At 49.6% G+C, this 21,177-nt stretch overlaps 2 protein-coding genes across 2 annotated transcripts in view; both read right to left on the bottom strand.

The window, feature by feature from the left end:
- Window positions 1-19,342, bottom strand: part of GNB1L (G protein subunit beta 1 like) — a 58,263-nt gene extending 38,921 nt beyond the window's left edge. Inside the window, exon 1 of the mRNA XM_077745940.1 lies at window positions 19,261-19,342. The gene's annotated coding sequence lies outside the window, so the exon portion shown is untranslated. The remainder of the gene's footprint in view (window positions 1-19,260) is intronic.
- Window positions 14,820-19,348, bottom strand: RTL10 (retrotransposon Gag like 10). The gene is given in 8 exon segments (XM_077745939.1): window positions 14,820-15,911; window positions 15,914-16,060; window positions 16,063-16,158; window positions 16,161-16,391; window positions 16,394-16,450; window positions 16,453-16,786; window positions 16,788-17,137; window positions 19,261-19,348. Coding segments are annotated over 7 exon segments (1,191 nt in total). The 5' UTR covers window positions 16,908-17,137; window positions 19,261-19,348; the 3' UTR covers window positions 14,820-15,705.
- Window positions 19,349-21,177: the final 1,829 nt, after the last annotated feature.

Raw genomic sequence — 21,177 nt, forward strand, 5'->3', positions numbered from 1 at the left:
AGAAGGGACTCTGAGAGAAACCTCTGTCTTTTTGGCCAGGGAACCAAAGGAAGGAAATCCTGCAGGAGGGAGTGTGAGTGGGGGGCAGGGGAGGGAGGGAGAATTGCAGAGAGGAAAGAGCTAAAGAAAAAGGTCTCAATTCTGTGAATGAACGCACAAAAGTCCCAGGCTCACTGCGGAGATTCATAAGCCTGGGATGGACCCAAAGGAACAACTCAAAAGGTTTGAAAATTGAAAAGAGATTAAAAGCATAGCCCGCAAGGGGCAAGACAGAATCGTGTAGCAATTCTAACTGGGTTGACGGCCTGCTAATACAAAACTCAACATTCTCCAGAGGACCCAAAGTAAGACTCACCCAGGATATGAGTACAATACAAAGGATTGTAGGATACAATACAAAATTATTCAACATACCAAGAACAAGGAAATGAGACCAGTTCTCAAGGGAAAAGACAACTTACAGATGCCTACCTTGAGACAATTCAGATGTTGAGAGTATCATTAAGGATTCTAAAACAACTTTTAGGATTATGCTCCATATGGCAAAGGTAAACACACTTGAACAGAAGGAAAGTTTTCAGAAGAGAAAGAGAAATACATTTTTTTAGGGCACCTAGGTGGGGCTCAGTTGGTTAAGTGTCCGACTCTTGATTTCAGCTCAGGTCACAATCTCATCTTTTTGTGGGACTGATCCCCATGCTGGGCTCCACACTGACAGCGCAGAGCCTGCTTGGGATTCTCTCCCTCCTCTCTCTCTACCCCTCTTCTGGCTTACGTGCACACACTCTCTCTCTCTCTCTCTCTCAAAATAAATAAATATTTTTAAAAAGGCAGTTTTTTTAAAAGGAAATTTCAAAACAGAATACTACAATATCTGAAGCAAAAAATTCAATATGGAATGGAAGATGACAAAGGAAAGAGCTAATGAATATGAAGACTGATTAACAGAAATTATCTAATATAAAGACAGAAAGAAAAAAGATTGAAATAAATGAATAGAGCATCAGGGACTTGTGGAATAAGAGTAAAAGGTCTGACACTTGTGTCACTGAAGTCTGAGAAGAAGAGAAAGAAACGGAATGGGAAAACTGCTTGAATAAATAACTGCCTGAAATTTCACAAATTTGGGAAAAGACAAAAATTTATAGATTTAAGGACTCAATGAACCATAAGCAGGATGAAAACTACATTCAAACACACCATAATTAAACTGCTGAAAATAATAAAGAAAAATAACTTGACACTGATGACACATACATAGGGATATAATAATCTGAAACTAATCTGAATTAGTTTCCCATCAGTAATCACTGAAGCCAGCAGAGAGTGGGGTGCCTTTAAAGTATTAAAAGGAAAAAAAAACCCTTATATCCAGTAAATTCTCTTTTGGGAATGAAGGCAAAAATATTCTCAGATGAAGGAAAACTAACAGAATTTGTCACCAGCAGATATAGCCTAAAAGAAATACTAAATGAGGTTCTACAGCTCAAAAATAATGATAATCAGAAAGAAATATGGAACTTCAAGAAGGCAGAGGAAGAGAAATAGTAAATATCTGGGTAAATATAAAAGCAAAATTTCACCTCTTAGGTGAACATGTATATTATTAAAATGATAATACGAGCGTCTGGGTGGCTCAGTCATTTAAGAATCCGACTTCAGCTCAGGTCATGATCTCACCATTCGCGAGTCTGAGCCCCACATCAGGCTCTGTGCTGACAGCTCAGAGTCTGAAGTCTGTTTTGGATTGTGTGTGTCTCTCTCTCTGCCATTCCCCTGCTCATGCTCTGTCTCTCTGTCTCTCAAAATAAATAAATGTTAAAAAAATTGTTTTTCAATGATAACACTGTCTGGTGCGGTTTTCAGTATAACAGCTATCACATGAAGGCAGGAAGGTAAGGGGACCTATATGATTGTAAGCCTTCTATATTTTACTTGAAAAAAAAATTAACTCTAAGAAGGCTGAAAGGTTGAGAATGTACACTGCAATCTCCAGAGCAACCATTAAAAACATCATATATAATACAAAGCGATACAGCCAAAAAGCTAATAGAAAAATTTAAACAAGAGTGTTTGAAAATATTTAAATAATTCATAAGAAGACAGGAAGGAAGGGAGAGATGAACCAAAAAACTAGAAGAAAAAGAGAAAATAACAAAGTGGTAGACCAAAATAGAATCATATCAATGACTATAATATAAATGCTCAACATGTTAATTATCAGATCCAACAATTATAAGCTATTAAAAAAAAAAAGACCCAACTATGTTATCTGGCAGAAACCTACCTTAAATATAAAAACACAGATTAGAAGTAAAAAGGTGAAAGAGAATTACTGTATGCACAGTAAAAGATGGTTGGAGAAGATATATTAATATCATGAAAAGTAGACCTCAGAGAAAGGAATATTATCAGGGATTAGAAGAATACATAAAAATAAAAGGTATCAATCCATCAAGAAGATATAAGAGTCCTTGGGGCGCCTGGGTGGCTTAGTAGGTTAAGCGTCCGACTTTTGCTTAGGTCATGATCTCACAGTTCGTGGGTTCGAGCCCCGCATTGGGCTCTGTGCTGACTGCCAGCTCAGAGCCTGGAGCCTATTTCAGAGTCTGTATCTCCCTCTCTCTCTGACCCTCCCCTGCTTACGCTGTCTCTCTCTCTCTCTCTCTCTCTCCTAGAAATAAATAAAAATATTAAAAAAAAAAGAAGAAGATATAAGAGTCCTAAATATGTACTCAGCTAACAACAGAATTTCAAAATGCATGAAAGAAAAACGGACAGAACTGAAAGTAGAAATAAACAAATACGTAATTATAGCTGGAGACTTAAATACCTTCTTAGTAATTAGCTGAATAAGTGGCCAAAAAGTCATACAGAACCCTAAGACTGTCTACCTATGTGATCTAGTTGACATTAACTAGGAAAACATATTCTTCTCAAATGCACATGCAATATCATCAAGATAGACCATATCCGGGGCGCCTGGGTGGCTTAGTTGGTTAAGCGTCCGACTTTCGCTTAGGTCATGATCTCGCGGTTCGTGGGTTCGAGCCCTGCATCGGGCTCTGTGCTGACTGCCAGCTCAGAGCCTGGAGCCTATTTCAGAGTCTGTGACTCCCTCTCTCTCTGACCCTCCCCTGCTCACGCTGTCTCTCTCTATCTGGGATAGACCATATCCCAGATCATAAAACAAAACCTTAAAAAATGAAAATGAGACAAAAGCATACGAAATACGTTCTTAACCTTATGGAATTAACCTGGAAATCAATAGCAGAAAGGTAACTGGAAAATCTCCAAATATTTGGAAAATGAATAATACACTTTTAAATAATTGGTCTAAGAGGTAGTAGAGAGAAATTAGAAAATATTTTGCATGCAATAAAATGAAAAATAAAATAATCAAAATTTGTAGGATGCAGCTACATGGAGTGAGGCATGGAGGAAAATTTATAGCATTAAATGCCTACATTTGAGGTGTCTGGCTATCTCAGTTGGTAGAGCATGAGACTTTTGACCTCAGGGTCATGAATTCAAGCCCCACGTTGAGTGTAGAGAATAAAAAAATGCCTACATAAGAAAAAAAGGTCTCAAGTCAATGACCTAGTTTGCACATTAAGAAACTAGAGAAAGAGGTTCAAAATAAGCCCCAAAGCAAGACAAAGGAAGGAAATAATTAGGATAGAGCAGAAACAAATGAAACAGAGAATAGTAAAGCAACAGAGAAAAATCAACAAAGGCACAGATTGGCTCTTTAGTTTATTTATTTATTTTCATTTTAGAGAGAGAGAGAAGAGAGAGAGCACGTGAGTGGGGGAGAGGGGCATAGGGAGAGAGGATCTTAAGCAGGCTCTACTGCTCAGCACAAAGTCCAACTCGGGGCTTAATCCCACAACCCTGGGATGACTTGAGCTGAAATCAAGAGTCAGATGCTCAATGGACTCCCAGGGACTCTCAGGGACTCCCAGGCACCCTGAGACTGGTTCTTTAAAAAGATTCATAAAATTGATAAATCTCTATCTAGACTGATAACTACAAAAAAGAGGGAAAGAAATAAACTATCCTCATGAAAGAAGGATTATCACACAAGACACCATGAACATTAAAAGGGCGGTAAGGAAATGCTATAAACAACTCAATGCACAAAAACTCAACAACTTAGATGAAATAGAACTTAGGGCCACAAACTATTAAAATGGCTACAATAAAGAAGAAGAATGAAATCTGACAAAACCAAGTGCTGACAGGAATGTGGAGCAAATAGAATTCTCGTATATTGTTCGTAAGGATGCAAAGTGGTACCAGCATTCTGGAAAACAGTTGGGTAATTTCTTATAAAATGAAATATACATGTATCATATTCCTGACAATCCTATCCCTAGGTGTTTATTCTACAGAAATGAAAACTTATGTGCAAAGAAAAGCCTGTACATGAATGCTACAGCAGCTCTGTTCATAGTGCCCCAGAGGACCATCCATGGGTGAACAGAATACCCCTGAGGAATAATAAGGAACAAACTATTGAAACATGCAACAACATAGATGGGTCTCCAGAGAATTATGGTGAGTGAAAGGTTACATACGGTATAAGGCTAGTTATATGGCATTCCAGAAAAGGCCCAATGAGGTAGAGAGCACAGACAGGCAGTGGCTAGGGGCCAGGGGTAGGGGGGTGGGCCGCCTACTGAGGGGCAGCAGGAGGAAAGTTCTGAGGTAATGGATCAGTTTCCATGTCCGGATTGTGGACGTGCTGGTGTGGGCAGGTGTTACGACTCACTGTAAGTATGTTTCATAATAATGATCATATTAATAACAGATATTCATGAGTTCAATCTGATATAATAAAAGGACTGAAGAAATAAACAGAGGAGAGCAGACAAATCTTGCATGCAGGAAAATTCCAAATAATCTGTATCGATATCCCGCCCTCAAGGATATGGAGCAGAATTCCCACCCTGATGCAGGGGCTGCACATACGGACTTCTTCCTTCCTAAGATGACAGTCTGCAAAGGGAGAGAGAAGAGTAACTTTAACAGAAAGGAAACCTGACAACCACTACTTCGGCCAGGTGACCAAGGTCGACATCAACAGTGATGTCATTTTGACAGCATGTACCATTAATATATGATGAGATGGCACTTTACCTTTGAGGTCTGGCTCCCAGAAACCCACAATGCGTCTAATTGTGAGAAAAACACGTGACATATCCTAGCTGAGAAATATTCTACAAAAGACCCAACTGGTACCCCACAAAACTGTCAAGGCTATGAAAATAAGGAAAGTCTAAGAAACTGTTACAGCCTAGAGGAGACTAAGGACACATGACAACTAAATGTAATGTGATGTCTCGGATGGGAACCTGGGACAGAAAGAGGACATTAGGCAAAAACTTAAGGTATCTGAATAAATTGGGACTTAAGTCCGTAATGATGTACCAATATTGGGTCATTACTGTGACGACCGTACCATGCTAATAATATAAGATGTGAATAAGAAGAGAAGAGGGCTCAAGTATGCACTGGGTCACTGCTCTCGGACATTTTCTGGGATATTATTTTTTTGTTAAATAAAATATGCCGGACAATGTTGTGTTGTTTTTTCTTGACCTACAATTGATTTGATTTACCACTAACATACTATGAAAACCCAGTTTCCTGCTTAGACTTTCCTGGCTTAGGGACAATTTCTATCTAATTCTACTTAGGTGACTCTAAAACAGATTTAATGCCAATTTTCAAGTGCTTATCCCATTTAAAATAATACACCACCTTACTATGGTGCCCTAATAGATTTAAATTCATTTAGTATCCCTAATACAAGGTAGGCAGTATTCAGTTAAGCAAATTAGCCGATGACTGTTACCATCACCATCATCATCATCATCATCATCATCACCATGGCTACTTCTAGAAGCAAAGCAGCATGCCAGGGAAAGGAGACTGTCCTCTACCAGGCTGACCAACTCATTCTCTCCTTGAAGTACATAGCCATCCTAGGGGGAAGCTTCTGAATTGGCTGGTCCTTCAGGCTGCAGGAACAGAGACCCACTCGCTTTGTACCTCCCAGGCTACACCTGGAACCAGAAAGATGCTCTCTGGACAGGCCCATCCTGAATGTTGCCTTGTCACCCTCCCACCTTCCTGATCAGGACAGACTATAGCAAGAGTCCCAGGCCCCTCAAAGCCACATCACAGACACAGACCTGGGCGGTCTAGGCCAGGTCACGGGGAAATTTCCCAGGGCTGCTGCTTCACACCAGGGAAACAGTGACCACTGCCCTCCAAGGTCTTTGAAATGCAGGGAGTCCCAGGGGAGTCAGTAGGTGCACATAAAGGGATCAGGAGCCAGCCTACAACTTAGGACAACCCCTTTTCAAGTTGTCACCCTACTGTTGAGGCCCCTGGGGGTCAATGTCCCTCCACAGTGTTGGCTCACCACTCAAGCCAGGGGTGGGGGCAGCCCAGTGAGTGATGCCCAGGCCCCAGAGGGTTGGTCCTGCCATAAATAAGGCCAAGGGCACAGTCCCTTCCAGAGAGCTCAGACTTTTCCATGTCAGCTTTAGGAAAGCAACTACAGATGAGACAAGGGAAGGGACAAGTCGGCTGGGATAGTAGGCTTTCTATCCCGCTACGTGCAGCTCATGGCCATGAAGAACTGGACACACTCCCTGGGCCAAAGAAAGCATGCTGCACCTCCCTGCTTGGGCCCCATGGGCTGCTGGGCACAGGCCCAGGGCGGGTCAGGCCAGCCCCGGCACCAGCCCAGCCTGTGCGCACAGCAACCCTCCCCGGCCCGAGCCAGGGAGGCAGGTTTGCCGGGGTAACTCAAACTTCACAAAGAAACCATTTCTGGAATAGGGCTCCGTTTGGCTATTCGGAGTCAAAGGCGCACTTCATAGCTCCTTTCCAAACCCCATGCATTGTCAGGGCCCTTTCCCCTTTGAAGCCTCGGTGAGTGATTGAAGCGTCTACTTTCTGAGGGGCAGATAGCACTGGGCCAGTAATCTGACTCTAAGCCCGGGGATAAAGGTAGTTTGTTTCCTCTCAGCCCGTCTGTCAACACCTCCTCAGTAATTAGCCCTAATTATTACCAAGGGCCAGCCTCCCATTCGGTTATTAAATCAGAAATAGTATCGTGGCCGGGCATCTGTCAACGCCCGACTGGCGACCTTGGATTCATTGAATCCTCTGTCAGTATCCGTGGCTTCAAAGATGCAGATCCTGGGGAGGGGTTCCGGGGACTCAGTGCAGCCAGCCCTGCCTGGGAGGGAGGGTTTGCGGGAGGGAGGACAGGGCCATGAGCAGCCCTGCACACTGTGGGCCTCGAAGTCCAGTGGGGAGGTGGGAGCCAGGCACCCACCGTCCCTGCACCCTCCTTCCCCCTGGGCAGCAAGTGCACACCCCAAACATGGCCATCTTCACCTCCCCAGACAACTGAAGGAACACTGTGTGTATGGCGTGGGGGTGTGTAAGGCATGCCCTCCAGCAACCCTTCCCCTAGGGGACCAAAGGCCAGTCCCAGGCCTGTTTGCCTCTGGCACAGCCATCTCCCAGGAACCGTAGGTGGTGGTGGCCTGAGGCCCAGCAGGGGCCCGTGCTGTTTCTTGAATGCACAGGTAAAACAACCAAACCCCAGGGCCAGGAACCCCCTCTGAGCTTCGAGTACAGCCAGGACATCTCCCCCTGGGACCGAAAGTCCACAAATAAGATCTAGGGGGCAGCTGTGGCAGAGTCAAGAGTGCTGCACTACTGAAGGCTGGCGGGGTACACTGACAGCCACCTCCATTCTTGGCCTGAAGCTTCTCGTCCCATCCAAAAGCAGCAAGCCACTTGCTCCATAACTTGGAGACCTGCTATCACAAAGCTCCTCTGAAGGGGAAGATTGACCCCCTCAGGCAGGAGTGTGCCAGGCCCCGCGGGAGCTCCTTGCCTACAGTCCACCCCAGCAGCATCCCACACTGTGTCTGGACATTCACCCCACCAGGTCTGCAAGCACCCCTTCTGGAAGGGCTCCACCGTGTGTGGAGGAGAGGGCAACGGAAGCCTAGTTACAGCCACATCCCATGGGACCTGGCTCCTCTCCTCCGCTGGAGTCAAGGCCCACGTGGTATGATGGGTGCCCAGGCAGAGGTGAGCACAGCCCTCCCACCAGCGTGCCTGCTCTCCCCCGCCACAGCACAGCCAAGTGCCTGCTGGGTGCTCTGCCAGTGCTCCCACAGTGGTGGGCCACGCTGGACTGGCATAGAGGGAGTGAGCTTCACGGACAAAGGCACAGTGACATATGACAGCCCAGCAGCTGCAGTGCGTGAGGTGTGAACAACCAGGGTGCCCCAAGACCAGCAGGGGCTTCCTGAAGCTGGGCCCCTGAGGCCAGCAGTTGCACACTTCTCCTTGGGATTAGGGGACAGGTCAACCTTGCTGAACCGAAAGGAAATGCCAGGGAGGGGGGCTGCTGGGCAGGCAGGCTGGGCAGGCAGGGCCACTCCCTAAACAGGCACCTCACACTGCAGCTGAGGATGCCCGTCACCCTGCTGGGCAGGCAGGCTGGGCAGGCAGGGCCACTCCCTAAACAGGCACCTCACACTGCAGCTGAGGATGCCCGTCACCCCCAGGAGCAAGTCCAGAGAGCTTGGCAAGACAACAGGAAGGAAGTCCCACTTGGAAGCATTTTCAGCCAGCCTGCCCCCACGAACTTACAGGAGGGGTGGGAACCCAGCCAGCGACAGGCCAGCGGCATTTTTGTCCCTAGTGAACACACGGAAAAGCTTGTTGTTTTACAGGAAGTGTGACCGTTCCTACGCACCAGTGCCGGCCTCTGGGGCCCACTTCCACCATGAGATCTGGTCCGCAGTGGCTAGCTGCCCGGGGCTGACAACAGCACCCAGCCAACACTTACCCTGGGCATGGAATGGGGGCCAATCCCTATGGGCTTGTACCCAGGCAGCTCCTATGAACCTGATCCCACTTGAAGAGGGGGGTCGCTAACCATGATGGTGGTGATGCATTTTCTGACAGGGATCCATGTGTTTGCTCCTATGACAAAGGCTACCTCAGGCAGGGGGGTTCCCCCCTCCCCCACTCACAGATGTGCTCACAATGGGCTGCGGGGATCTGTGTACACACACACCTGTCTAGGTGTATCTAGGTGTTCACATGTGTGCACTTACACTAACAGCCGCTGGATGGAAGTCTGGGGCAGGAAAGGACAAGGGACAGTGAATGTAGTCCTCAGGGGCCTGCTGCCTCCAGGCACATGTGAGGCAGAAATTCGCTCCATCACACAGGTAGCAAAAGGAGACTTGCAAAAGTTCAGCAACTTGTGGGGGCCAGAAGGGAATGGGGCACAGGACGCGATGACAGAGGCCAGGAGGCCATGGTGGGCACTGTGAAGTGGATTCCTGGAGCAGGGTGGGAGCACAGGGGCAGAGCTACACTGCCCCTGGGTTACCCTCCTGACCACCACTACCCATGGCTCCCATTTGCATGATTTTCAGGGGAGGAACATAGGGTCTTGGTAGTGGAAAGGCTGCCATCCTGCAGGGGACGGCACAGTAGATCAGGTACCTGGCCAACCCCATGCTTCCTGGATTCCCCTACCCTTTAGGCGCTTACAGACTGCCCACCTCCCTACCCATGGCCTTCAGAAAACCTTGGCTATAGTGCAAAAGTGTCAAGGTGAACGACATTGTGCACTCAGGACTTCATGGGGCCTGAGATGTGGCACTCCCAGTGGCTAAAAGGCGTTCCTGTGCTGACCACAAGCACCTGCCCTTTGCCACCTGTGTGGCAGAGTGTGCCACTGTCAGCCCAGGCCCCCTGCTGCTGGGGCACATGGGGGAGAGCAGCCCAGGATGCTTCTCTCCACTGTCTGGTGGGCGCACCTGGCAAGTGGATGAGCACCCACCACCCACAGGCCCCAGCCCTGGCTGTGTACCCCTGAGGCCAGGAGAGAAGGAATGGGCTGTCAAGGGCACCCTGCAGGCCAAGGGCTCCTCCCAGACTCACCGTCAACACCCTTCTACAAGAGCTCACACCACCCATTTACAAATGAGGAAAGCACAGCCCAAAGAGAAAGTGAGCTCAAGACTCCCGCTGTCCAGGACAGCATGCTTAGCCAGGCAGTCCACCAACATGACGGCCCCAGTTTAAGAACTGACCACTGCTGGAGCCGAGCAATGGACACATCACCTCTGTGTTTACAATGATACGTGTTTTTAAAATTAGACAAGACAATTAAAAAAAAATTTTTTTTTAATGTTTTATTTATTTCTAGGAGAGAGAGAGAGAGAGACAGCGTGAGGAGGGGAAGGTCAGAGAGAGAGGGAGTCACAGACTGAAACAGGCTCCAGGCTCTGAGCTGGCAGTCAGCACAGAGCCCGACGCGGGGCTCGAACCCACAAACTGCGAGATCATGACCTAAGCGAAAGTCGGATGCTTAACATACTAAGCCACCCAGGCGCCCCTAGACAATTTAAAGAACAAGGCATCAGGGGTGGGGAGGTAGTGGGAATGTTTCTCTACCAAATAATGAAGACTCACTATAAAATTAGATAATTGGTGAGGGACAGACTGGACCAGAGAGCCAGGTGTGTATGAGAAAGACAGCACCACGGACAGTTTGGGCCAGCAAGGCATCCTAAACCTGATGCTGGCAGGTCTGTGCCCCATGGGAAAAGGTGAGATGGGGTCCTCTGCTGGTCAGGGTAGAATAGGTCACACTGTAGAAAACACAAGCCCCCAAACTCAGCAGCTCCACATATCAGATTCCCCACTCCTACTACATGTCCAGCACAGGTGGGCGGAGGGGCCCTGCGCATCACTGGCCATCCAATGGCCACAGCAGCCCTCTGCCCGCCATGCCATTAGTTACAAGCTAACTCAAGAGTTGATGTAAAAGGCAAAACATTAAAACTGGGAAATACTGGGGCACCTGGGTGGCTCAGTCGGTCAAGCATCTGACTTCGGCTCAGGTCATGATCTCACAGTTCATGGGTTTAAGCCCCATGTCTGGAGCCTGTTTCAGATTCTGTTACCTCCCTCTCTCTCTGATCCTCCCCTGTTCATGCTCTCTCTCTCTCAGAAATAAATAAAACATTAAAAAATCAATAAGTAAAACTGGGAAATACAGGGTAATGTCTCTACCTTCCAGTACTCACAAATTTCTGAAAGAAGAAGAAAAAGGGGCGCTTGGGTGGCTCAGTTAAGTGTCTGACTTCGGCTCAGGTCATGATCTCACGGTTTGTGGGTTCAAGCCCCGCACTGGGCTCTGTGCTGACAGCTAGCTCAGAGCCTGGAGCCTGCTTCAGATTCTGTATCTCCCTCTCTTTCTGACCCTCCCCTGATCACACTGTCTCTATCTCTCTCTAAAAAATAAATAAAACATTAAAAAAAATTAAAAAAAGAGTTCCCAGACATTACTGGGCATGTCCTGCTGCCGTAGCCTGGGGGCGGGGGGGGGGCGGCTCTGCACGCCAGCAGTCAGAGGTGCTCAAAGGGTGCTCACCACAACACTGTCTGAAATTGCAAAAATGAAAAACAAGAAATCCATTCTGGCCATTATTCCCTCAATTCACACTGAAGTCCTAACCACCACTACCTCAGAGAGTGACTCTATTTAGAGACAAGGTCTTCAAAGACATAATTAAGGTTAAATGAGGTTATAGGAGTGGCCCCTAATCTCATATGACTAATGTCCTCATAAGACAGAGTTAGAGCACAGAAGGACAACCATGTGAAGACACAGGGAGAAGATGGCCATCACAAGCCAAGGGGACAGACCTCAGGAGAAACAACCCTGCCGACACCTTGATCTTGGGCTTCCAGCCTCCAGAACTGTGACAAATACATTCTGTAGTTTAAGCCATGCAGCCTTAGTAAACAGGCATCTTCCCGTGGTTATTGACACAGCCTGGCCCCACTTTGTTGATGGCTGCACCACTGAATGTCATGTTCATCTTCTCCATGCTGATGGCCCCACCCCACAGGGGTATAAGCTGCTCATCCCTCAGGGGATGAGGTGTGGGAACTCAGGTGTGGTTTGGCAGCTTCCTTTGGCCATGGGAACAGAAAAGGGGGGACAAGTATCACTTGTGATTCGTTGTGGTCTTTCCTTTGCCTCTGTGGTTGCGGAGAAATGTGTCCAGTGAGCTCCTATCAGCACGGGTCCTCTGTAACAGGCAGAGGGCACCCCAGCTGATCTGTGACAGGTAAGTGATGGGATGTGGGAGGTGTTTACTGCAACACAATATGGCCCACCCTGATTGTTATGACGGGACAAGAGCTTTATTTACCTTGTTCCTTACTATAGGACCATGGGGATATTTTTAGGTTTGCGGTTAATACAGTGACTGCCAGTAGGCAGTCCACAGAGCTCAGACAACTGCGTGGGGTTTATTTTATTCAATCCTTCCAATACCCTAGGAGGTCAGGTGACACCAAGGACCACGAGCTGGCAAGTGGAGCTCAAGTCCATGCTCTAAAGCTCCACACCAAGGAATGAACAACAGCCATCTGCACGTAGGCAAGTGATCAGGGTCTGCACACTTAGAAATGTTATGTGGGTGAACTGTAGTATTTTATATTCTCACCAACAACAAGAGAAAGCTTATTTCTCTATGCCTTCAACAATTCTGGATATCTAGAACTTTTAAAGTCCTGGGATCACAGGCAGAAAAAAAAAATTCACCATACTTCCCTCTAGTACTTTTATTTTTCAAATATTGAAATCTTTAGTCCATCTGGAGTAAAGCCTGGCAGAGTGAGGTGGGTATCCAGTTTTACTATTTTCCAGATGGCTAACCAGTTGTTCCAACTCCTTTTAGTGAATAATCCATTTCACCCCCATTAATTTGAAACAATACCTTTATGCATGAACTAAATTCCTGCCTTTATTTGGCTTTATTTCAAAGTTCTCTATTCTTCTCTGTTCATCCATCCACACCAATTTCAAGTACCTTCATTGCTGCAGCTTTATAAAAAGTTCTGTATCTCATAAGACCTTGTCCTTAATACTTCTGGTGCTAAAGTTTGCCTTGGAGACATGTATGTTAAAAACCCTTCCACAGAACTCACAAATATCTTATCTTTAGGAAATAAAATCTCCAGATATTTCCAAGGCAAGTAAAGGACAGATCTGATGATCTGGTAGGCAGGCCCAAGCACATCAGCCAGGCCCCAAGCACAACAGCAAACACTGCCAGACTGTCCTGCACCCAGGAGCACCTTCCTCCTTCCCCCATGTGAGAGCCAGGAGTGGCGAATGGCCCAAGGATCCTCCTCTCATCATGCATGGCAGGCCTTCCCTTCTGGCCTTTTCCTCCCCGCTCAGAATGGCAAAGGAGCTCGGTCACTGCATATGTCCAAAGACGGGGCACAGCATTGGCTGGCAATGAAACTATCACTTTGCAATACCATATGCACTGTCCATCTACAAGGCCAGGCCAGAGCCCTCCCATACTCTCCTGATCCCACCTTCAAGTGGCCACTGCCACTGAGACCCTGACCTCCTTTCTCTTTCTTTGTGGCAAGGGTTCAACCACAATAGGAGACATTTTCCAAATTAAAACACAGGTCATCTAGTCTCTCCACAGATCCTCTTGAGCCTGCCTTGGGAGAGGGGACCCTCAGGAGAGGTATGCCAGACTACACACCAAGCCTATAGGAGTTGCCTGGGGCCCAAAGGAGAAAAAGTCCACAGGGCCAGAGGGGCCAAAGGAAAATGGCAATCTTGAGGTGAAGGGATTCATTTCAGGTCCACTAAATGTAGATGAGAAAGGTGGCCTGCACAGATGCCAGCAACAGTGTGAGTGTCAACTAAGTGATGGGGCCATCATCCCAGAGAGCACCTCCTGGTTCTACTGTCAGAGGCATCTTACTGGCTCAAACAATATCGCCAACAATATCAGACCCATTGGCAGGACAGGGAGTGGGAAGCAGTCTGACCTGGGTCTACAAAAGGAGGGTCCAGACATGAGCAATTGTGGAGGGGTAGCATTGCATCTGGGGCTGGGCTACAATATGCAGGGATTTCCCACACTTGCTCAGAACCACGACTGCAAAGTGATTTCTTCTGTGGGCTTGCTTGATTGGTTTTTGGGTTATATCAGTTTCCCACCTATTTCTAAGATTTTCAACTGTTTTTATTTACAAGCCATCTGTGCCTTAAAATAGCTCATGCATAAAACCATGTGAACCCAGAGCCTTTTTAAGTGATAATTACTAAATAAAATAATCCCAACAATGTCTATTTTTACCAGATGTTTGCTTATTACTATTTTTTTCTCTAATAGTTTTAACAGCAATTCACGCTTCCACTTTATTTTTTCTTCCTACTTTCCAGAAAAGTGTTGTTTCTAGCTGTAAAACTGAAGGGGCGTGGCATTCTTGCCTAATCATTCCTCAGAGTAGGTGCACTGTACCCATCCTGTGTTAAACTTGGCTTGAGGGAGCTTCTGAGCTCAGTTCTCATCATTAGAAAACCCATCCTGTGTAGAACAGATCTTTCTTCATTCCACTCCTCTAGCCCCTTGGCCTCACAGCTCTAGTCTGCTGCCTGCCCTTCACTCCAGCTCTAGGAAGTCAGTTTTCAAGGCCACACACCACCTGCCAAGACTCCCATTCCCCCCTATTCAACCCAACTGGTTCCTTCAACCAGATCCTTGAATTTTCAAAGCCCCCACCCACCAGAAACCACACCTGCAACACTGAACCTAGAGTGCTCATGGCTAGGGCCTAGCCTGTTCTCAACAGAACAGGCAACAGTGCTACTGCCAACAAAATAAGGGCTCTGCTCATCAGCTGCCATCACACCACAGGGTCGGCCATGGATTTAACATGTTTAATGAGTACCAGTTGTGTACCAGGGACACAAAGCTGTTCAGGATGGAGCCCCTGCCCTAGAGGCTCACAATCTACCCACCACAGATACAAGTCATTTATAGTCTTATGGTTTAAGTGTTGAGTCAGCAATGCCCAACACTGGGGAGGGAGGCAGGGAATGCTGAAGGGCAGAAAGTGGGAGGGCAACAGGGGCAAAGGCACTGAGACACAGAAATTCACTAACTTCTGAAAACACCAGGCGTGACTACAATGTTAATATACAGATGGGGGAAATGCTTGGAACTTAGTTAAGACTGGCAAGGAGGCTTGTATCCCAACTCCCTAGCTGTCCCAGGCTGCTGGCATACCCATAGGGAAACAACATCTTTCTCTGCCATCCCGCTAGTACTAAGTGATCAAAGTGGCCACTTGCTCCATGCAGCCTTCCTCAAATTCTAGCCCAGAGGACAAAGGTCACAGGGAGCCAAGGTGGGAAAGGAGGCCTAAGTAGAGATACCATCCAGGGTCAGATCCAAACAGGGCTGGCATGGCAGACCTAGTCCAGTCCAGCCAACATTGAATGAGGGGTCTGTGGAGGGGGGTGGTTATGAAGACATACAGATATCTGAATGGGGACTGCTGTATGGAACTCTGTCCAACTAATGGAAATGCAGCTGAGAACCTAGTGGGAGGCAGCCTCTGGGTGACTGGAGAAGTCAGAGAATGAGGGGCACATGGTAGAGCTCAATATTCTACTATAAGAGAAGGTGGGGTGGTGAAGACGACAAGGGGGCTGTTTGTGTTCTGACAGGGCAGAGCCCAACCAGGTGCACCTCCAATAAAGCAATAAAGCAAGCGGATAAGGCACTACCTGGCACACTATGGCTAGAGTCATCTGGCAATGCCACTCTGTCCTGCTGGGGCACTGTGGGGCTTCTCAGCTATGCAGGCCACTTTATCACTAGGGGCACTACTGCATCTGCCTGGGCTGTGTTCTGAATCCAGGGCTGTGGGGTAGGGAGTAAGAGAAACTGCTAGCTCTCCTGGGGTCTCTAGGGTGTCTGCCACCTGCTGGGAGGTACCTAAGGCTGCCTCTGATCGCCCTCTGTCTCAGAAACTTCTTCCTTTGTCTTCTGGGTTTCTGGACCCCCTGGTGGAACTGGGTCTGGTTTCTGGGCAGGCGGGTTAGCAGATCCTGAAAGTGCAGGGACAGGTGTGGGGGCCACCTACCCTGGTTGCGATGAGCTGGCCCCACAGGACCAGGATCAGTCCTGCGTGCAGAACTAGACAAGATGGGGGATTCCATAGACCCAAGGCTGCTCTCCTTGGCCAGCTGCTGCTCAGGAGACCATTTCTGGATGCAGAGTTGGAACTATAAACAGCAAGGGTGGCCGCAGCAACTGGGACAACATCCATGTTGAAGGCCAGGGCCTCCGGATACCTAGCTAAGTACCGCCTCACCAAAGGCAGCTGCGGGGCCACTGGTGGCTGGCTGGAGGCGGGGACCAGGGGACAAGGCACTGCAGCATGGTACTCAGCGAAACTGTTCAGATCTTGAATGACATCCTTGAGATCTGGCAGAAGAGCTCATAATCGTCAGGAAGGGGCAGGTCCCCGACGAGGTAGGGGGCCGCTCCGCCCGGGCTTGGCTGGTCAGGTGCCCAAGGATCTCACAGACGTGGCTGAGGTTGTCCTGACAGTTCTCAAAGCAAAAGGACATGTAATCGCCCAACGGAGCCCAAAATTAGTCCACAAGCCATGGAGAATCATCAAAGGTTCCTGGGTCCGAGCTTGGCACCTAGTGAAAGTTCACCCTGAGGGATCATGGGCTGGGCATGCACAGAGCCAGGGGTCCCCTTTCTGTGGGCTTACCACTAGGAGCACTGCTGGCCGTGCTCTTCTGCTCCATGGTTATGTGCACGAATACAGGGTCCCCACAGCAGGGCCGCTCAATCCAGGGATCCACTAGGGGAGGCATATGTGACCCCAAGAGAGACCTGATCCATCTGCTGCCAAGGGTGTATATTGGCGTAACTGGCTGCTGCTGGGATGGGGTTGCGAGGGCCGTGCCAACGGCACCGGCCATGAGGCATGCTGGGCGGCAAAGGGGAGGACTAGAAGAGGAAAGGGGAAGAAAGGAAGAGATGGCGCAGCGGAGAGGGTGGGCAGGACACAACAGGACAGAGATGGGCTGAAGAGGTGTCTGGCAAACCCAGATGTTCCAGGCAAGTGCTGAGGGTCAGAGGAGCTGACAGCTGTGGCCTCAGGAGAGCTGAGAAGAGCTGATGGGACTGTCAGATGCAGGCCACCATCCAAGGCAATCCTGTCCAAAAACAAGGCGGGGAAGAGCGGGAACTAGGCCCAACCATCTCCACCGTGCAGCAGGAGGAGGCAATACACAGGCAAACCCCAAGTACCCCACTAGGAGCTGTGAGTGGAAGGAGGGCCCAGGAGGCAGGCCTGAGAGGTCTGAGAAGGTGGGCAAATGCCACCTGTGATGTTTCGTGGGCAAGGTGTGATGGCAGATGCTGTCAGTCTCAGGAGAAGGAAAAGGGGCCAGATCAGAACCCCTTGGGCTTCCTTGGACGGCCCAGCTAGCTGTCAGGGATTTTCAGGAGAACGACAGTAGCAACCTTTAACTGAGTGCTCTATCTATGGCAAACACTGACCCCTTGATGAGGCTGATACTCTTATCCTACCAGAGGCAGAATGGTGAGTGAAGTCACTTGTCTGCAGCCACACACCAATCAGTAAGCAGAGGCGGCTGAACCTGGCTCTAAAGACCATACGATCAACCACCACACATCACCATGCTGGTGATCCAGCACTCCACTGAGAAGGAAGCCCCTAGTGACCCCAAACACTATGAGTTTTAAGTAAGCAGACCATATCACAAGATCCTTTTACATCAAAGCACTAGGAGCTTGGAAGGAGCTACTGCATGCCAGACAGAAGCCTGGGGTCCCACTAATCTCTGTGCCCACCGGGTTCCCCACCCATGCTTTCCAGACTCACCTCATCACTCAGAGTCCAGCCTGCTTACACCACCACCCTCACCCCGAACACCACCTCCCTGTCCTCATCCTTGTCAACAGCCCAGGATCCAATCCCTCAGGTTTGATCCTGTTGCTATGTCTTCTTTCACCACCCCAAAGTCACTCCAGTAAAGGGCCTGGAGAGCAGGGGTCATGGACCCTAAGAGGTAAAAAGAGCCCCGAAGTGGGAAAGGAGGCTGTAAACATCAACAAGTACGGTTCTCTTCCAATGCCAGGAGCCCTCTCTCAGGGCTCTCTCACCGCCTAGCCTGATTGTGGCCACCTCCCCAGTATCTCTGCGATGGGAGGTCCACTCATAGCTGCCAAAGAACACACACTCCAACCCCTCCACACATACCCCAATGCTCCATCAACTCACACCTAGGGACACCGTGGTCTGCACACACCTTCGTGCATAGTTGCCTATGTGTTAATCTACCCCTGCACCCATCAGAGTGAGTTCCTCCAGGGAGACACAGCTCTGCTGATCTTTCTGCTGAGCACCTCCCAGGGTGGCCTGCAGCATCTGAAGCTTCTAGGGCCACCAGCACCTACCTCTTCTAGGGCTACCTAAGTATCCTGAAACCTCTCAGGTATGGCCCCCACTCTGAGGGGTGATTCTTCCACCTAAAAGCCTTCCCATCCTAACAGAGAAAAAGAATATGACAGAGCCTGCCAGCAGCAGTGGCTCAAGGGGCAGCACACAAATGGCAATCCACTTGGGAGACCAGCCCAGTCCCTCATCAAGTTCTGAAAAACAGTGACCATGAATGCCAGTAACCACGAACCACACTCCAGCTCCTACCACCAGCCTAAGGGTAAGTGCCAGGCTGTGTGCAAAAACCACATCCCATGCTCAGGACACAGTGCACAACTCAGGTCTCTGCCCTGGCTTCCTCCCAATCCCAAATTCCTACCCCCGGTCAGAACCCTAGCTGTCCCCTGCCTGCCCATCAGCATGCCTGTGTACCCCTGTAGCTTCAGGGAAGGAGGCTCCCTTGCGCCAACCAGCCAGCTCCCTTGGCCCTGAACCTTTCTAAGCTTGAGTCTCTTAACACTTAATGAGAACCTTGGCCATCCCACAGCTATTAGTTTGTTGGCCCCTCTTCCTTCTCTCCCAACCCTAACACTGAGGAATTTGGGCCCTTCTCCTGGACTGCACAGCGCTTTACTCAAGGAGCAGGTACCGGGACGCACACGCATTTGCTCCCGCAAAGCCAAAAGCCAGCCCCTACAACGCTGGAGCGTTCTCCGCTCCCAGGAGACCAAGGGCCCCGGGGGTAGAAAAACTTGCCCAAAGCTTCACAGCAAGTGAAGCGCAAACCACTGCACCATCCCTCTGGCAAACGCCATGCAGGAAACCGCGGGGATATGAGCTCACAAATCCCATTGCAAAAAGAAGCCAACCGACCTGAGGCTCCGCGAGGCGTCTGCGAAGAGGGTCCACGGATTTGCGGTCAGACTGCGGACCCGTCTTCCTCCCAGGGCGAGACTTCAAGTGCCACCTAAAAAGCGTAGAACAAGATCGGCCGCCGTGAGGTGAGGAAGGGCGCGGGGGCGACCTCCGAAGACACCCGAAAATGACTCCAGGCTCTCCCCCCGCTCACGGCGCGGACCGAGAAACGGAGGCCCGCCTTTTCGAAGGGCAACAGGGACTCAGTCCGAAGGCTCCGAGCTCCTCTCCGCGTACAGGGAGTCGGGAAGAATGGAATGGGCCCTCCAGGCACTCGGGTTCCCGCCGACCCACTGACCCTCTGTCTAAACTCTGCGACACGCGCTAAAACAGGATCTTCGCTCGGAGTCTAACCACCTCGCACAGCCACGCCCCCAGCGTGCGCGTGGCCGCCCCATACGTCCCCGCGCCAGTTCCCGGCGCATCCCACACTGGTCTCCCTCCAGGGCTGCGCCTGCGCTGTGAGCCTTGAGGCACGTAGCTGCGCAGGCGCTGCCAGGCCCTGCCAGCGCGGCAGTGAGGCGCGGGGAGTGATGGGAGCGCGCTCATCCCCGAGGCTCCGTGCCAAGTGCCTAGAGCGAACCGGGCAGCGTGGGCAGGCGTGGGGTGGCCAGGGCAGATGTCCAGCTTGCCAGCGCGAAACGCGTTGGGGATGAGGAATCCATCGGAGGAGAGAGGGGCGGGGCACCCACCTGGCTCCCCCAGGGATGTTGGAGCGGTTGCCACTGCCCTCAAATCAGCTTTGCACTGGGGCGTCAGGAGGGATGCTGGGAACAGAGGTCATTAGGGAGGGTTGGGCATAGAGGGCCTTAGGCGCTTCGGTGGAAAATGTCTCTCACCACCCAGCGCCCCATGCTCTAAACGTAGGGCCTGGTTCTGCCTACGTTCCCCCGTTCCGCCCAGGAGTGAGAGGGCAGGGCTGGGCTGGCCGCCAGGACGCCCCCACCTGGGTGCCTAGAGGCTGGTAAGCGGGGTTGGGGGAAGCCTGTAAGTTTTCTAGGGGGTGTGTTTGTGCTGCCCTACTCAGGTCGAGGCTGGACTGAGGACAATGAGGGCAGGCCGCCAAGGCCAAGTTTGCTACCCAGGAGTGGCATGCTCATTCAAGCACCCAGAGACTTTGGGAAAGTGAGTGGAGCATGAGGTTGGGTGTCCTCATGGGCACCGCCCCATGCCTCCTCTCCCAGTGCTTAAGGTGCCTAGACAAGAGGTGGGAGAGGGTATCTGCCCCCCAGCCCAAAACCCTAGTGCCTGTGAGCCAAGGACCTGGATGCAGGCCAGGAGTTATTGGGGCCATCAACAGCCGAATCCCCTGGAAAAAGATGTTTCTCAAGGCGAATACATGCGTAAGAGACCAGCTCCCTTTCTGTCCTGGTCTAGTGACTCCTTTCATGAAACCATCTCTGAAATGTTATCTGCATTTACACCCAAACTGACTCTCTTTGATCTTTGAAACGTGAATCAAAGATCACATTGTACCTTTACTTGGGTCTGTGGGGCTTCCAGCCGCCTCGGCCAAAAATAATAAAAGTGGCACCCAGCCAGGAAACGCCTCCTTGAAGTGTGAATGAAACTTGTATTTTTCGGTTGTATCTTTCCTAATTGACCTGATAATTTAAACTTCCTGCCTCAAAGGAGAGGGGGAGTTCCCGACAATTTGGCTTACCTCAGGCACTAGGCAGCTCAGGCCAACTCCAGGCCGGTCAGCAGAGAGCAGGCAGCGGGCTTCTGTCAAAAACTAATCCATCTGGATGTCTTCTTTGGAGAAGTGTCTGTTCATGTCTTTAGCCCATTTCTTCGCTGGATTATTTTGGATTTTTTGGGTGTTGAGTTTGAGGACTTTAAGATACAAAACAGATGAACATAAATAAGGGAAGG

The sequence above is a fragment of the Crocuta crocuta genome, unplaced genomic scaffold, assembly GCF_008692635.1.
Source record: "Crocuta crocuta isolate KB4526 unplaced genomic scaffold, BGI_CrCroc_1.0 scaffold344, whole genome shotgun sequence".
NCBI lineage: Eukaryota > Metazoa > Chordata > Mammalia > Carnivora > Hyaenidae > Crocuta > Crocuta crocuta.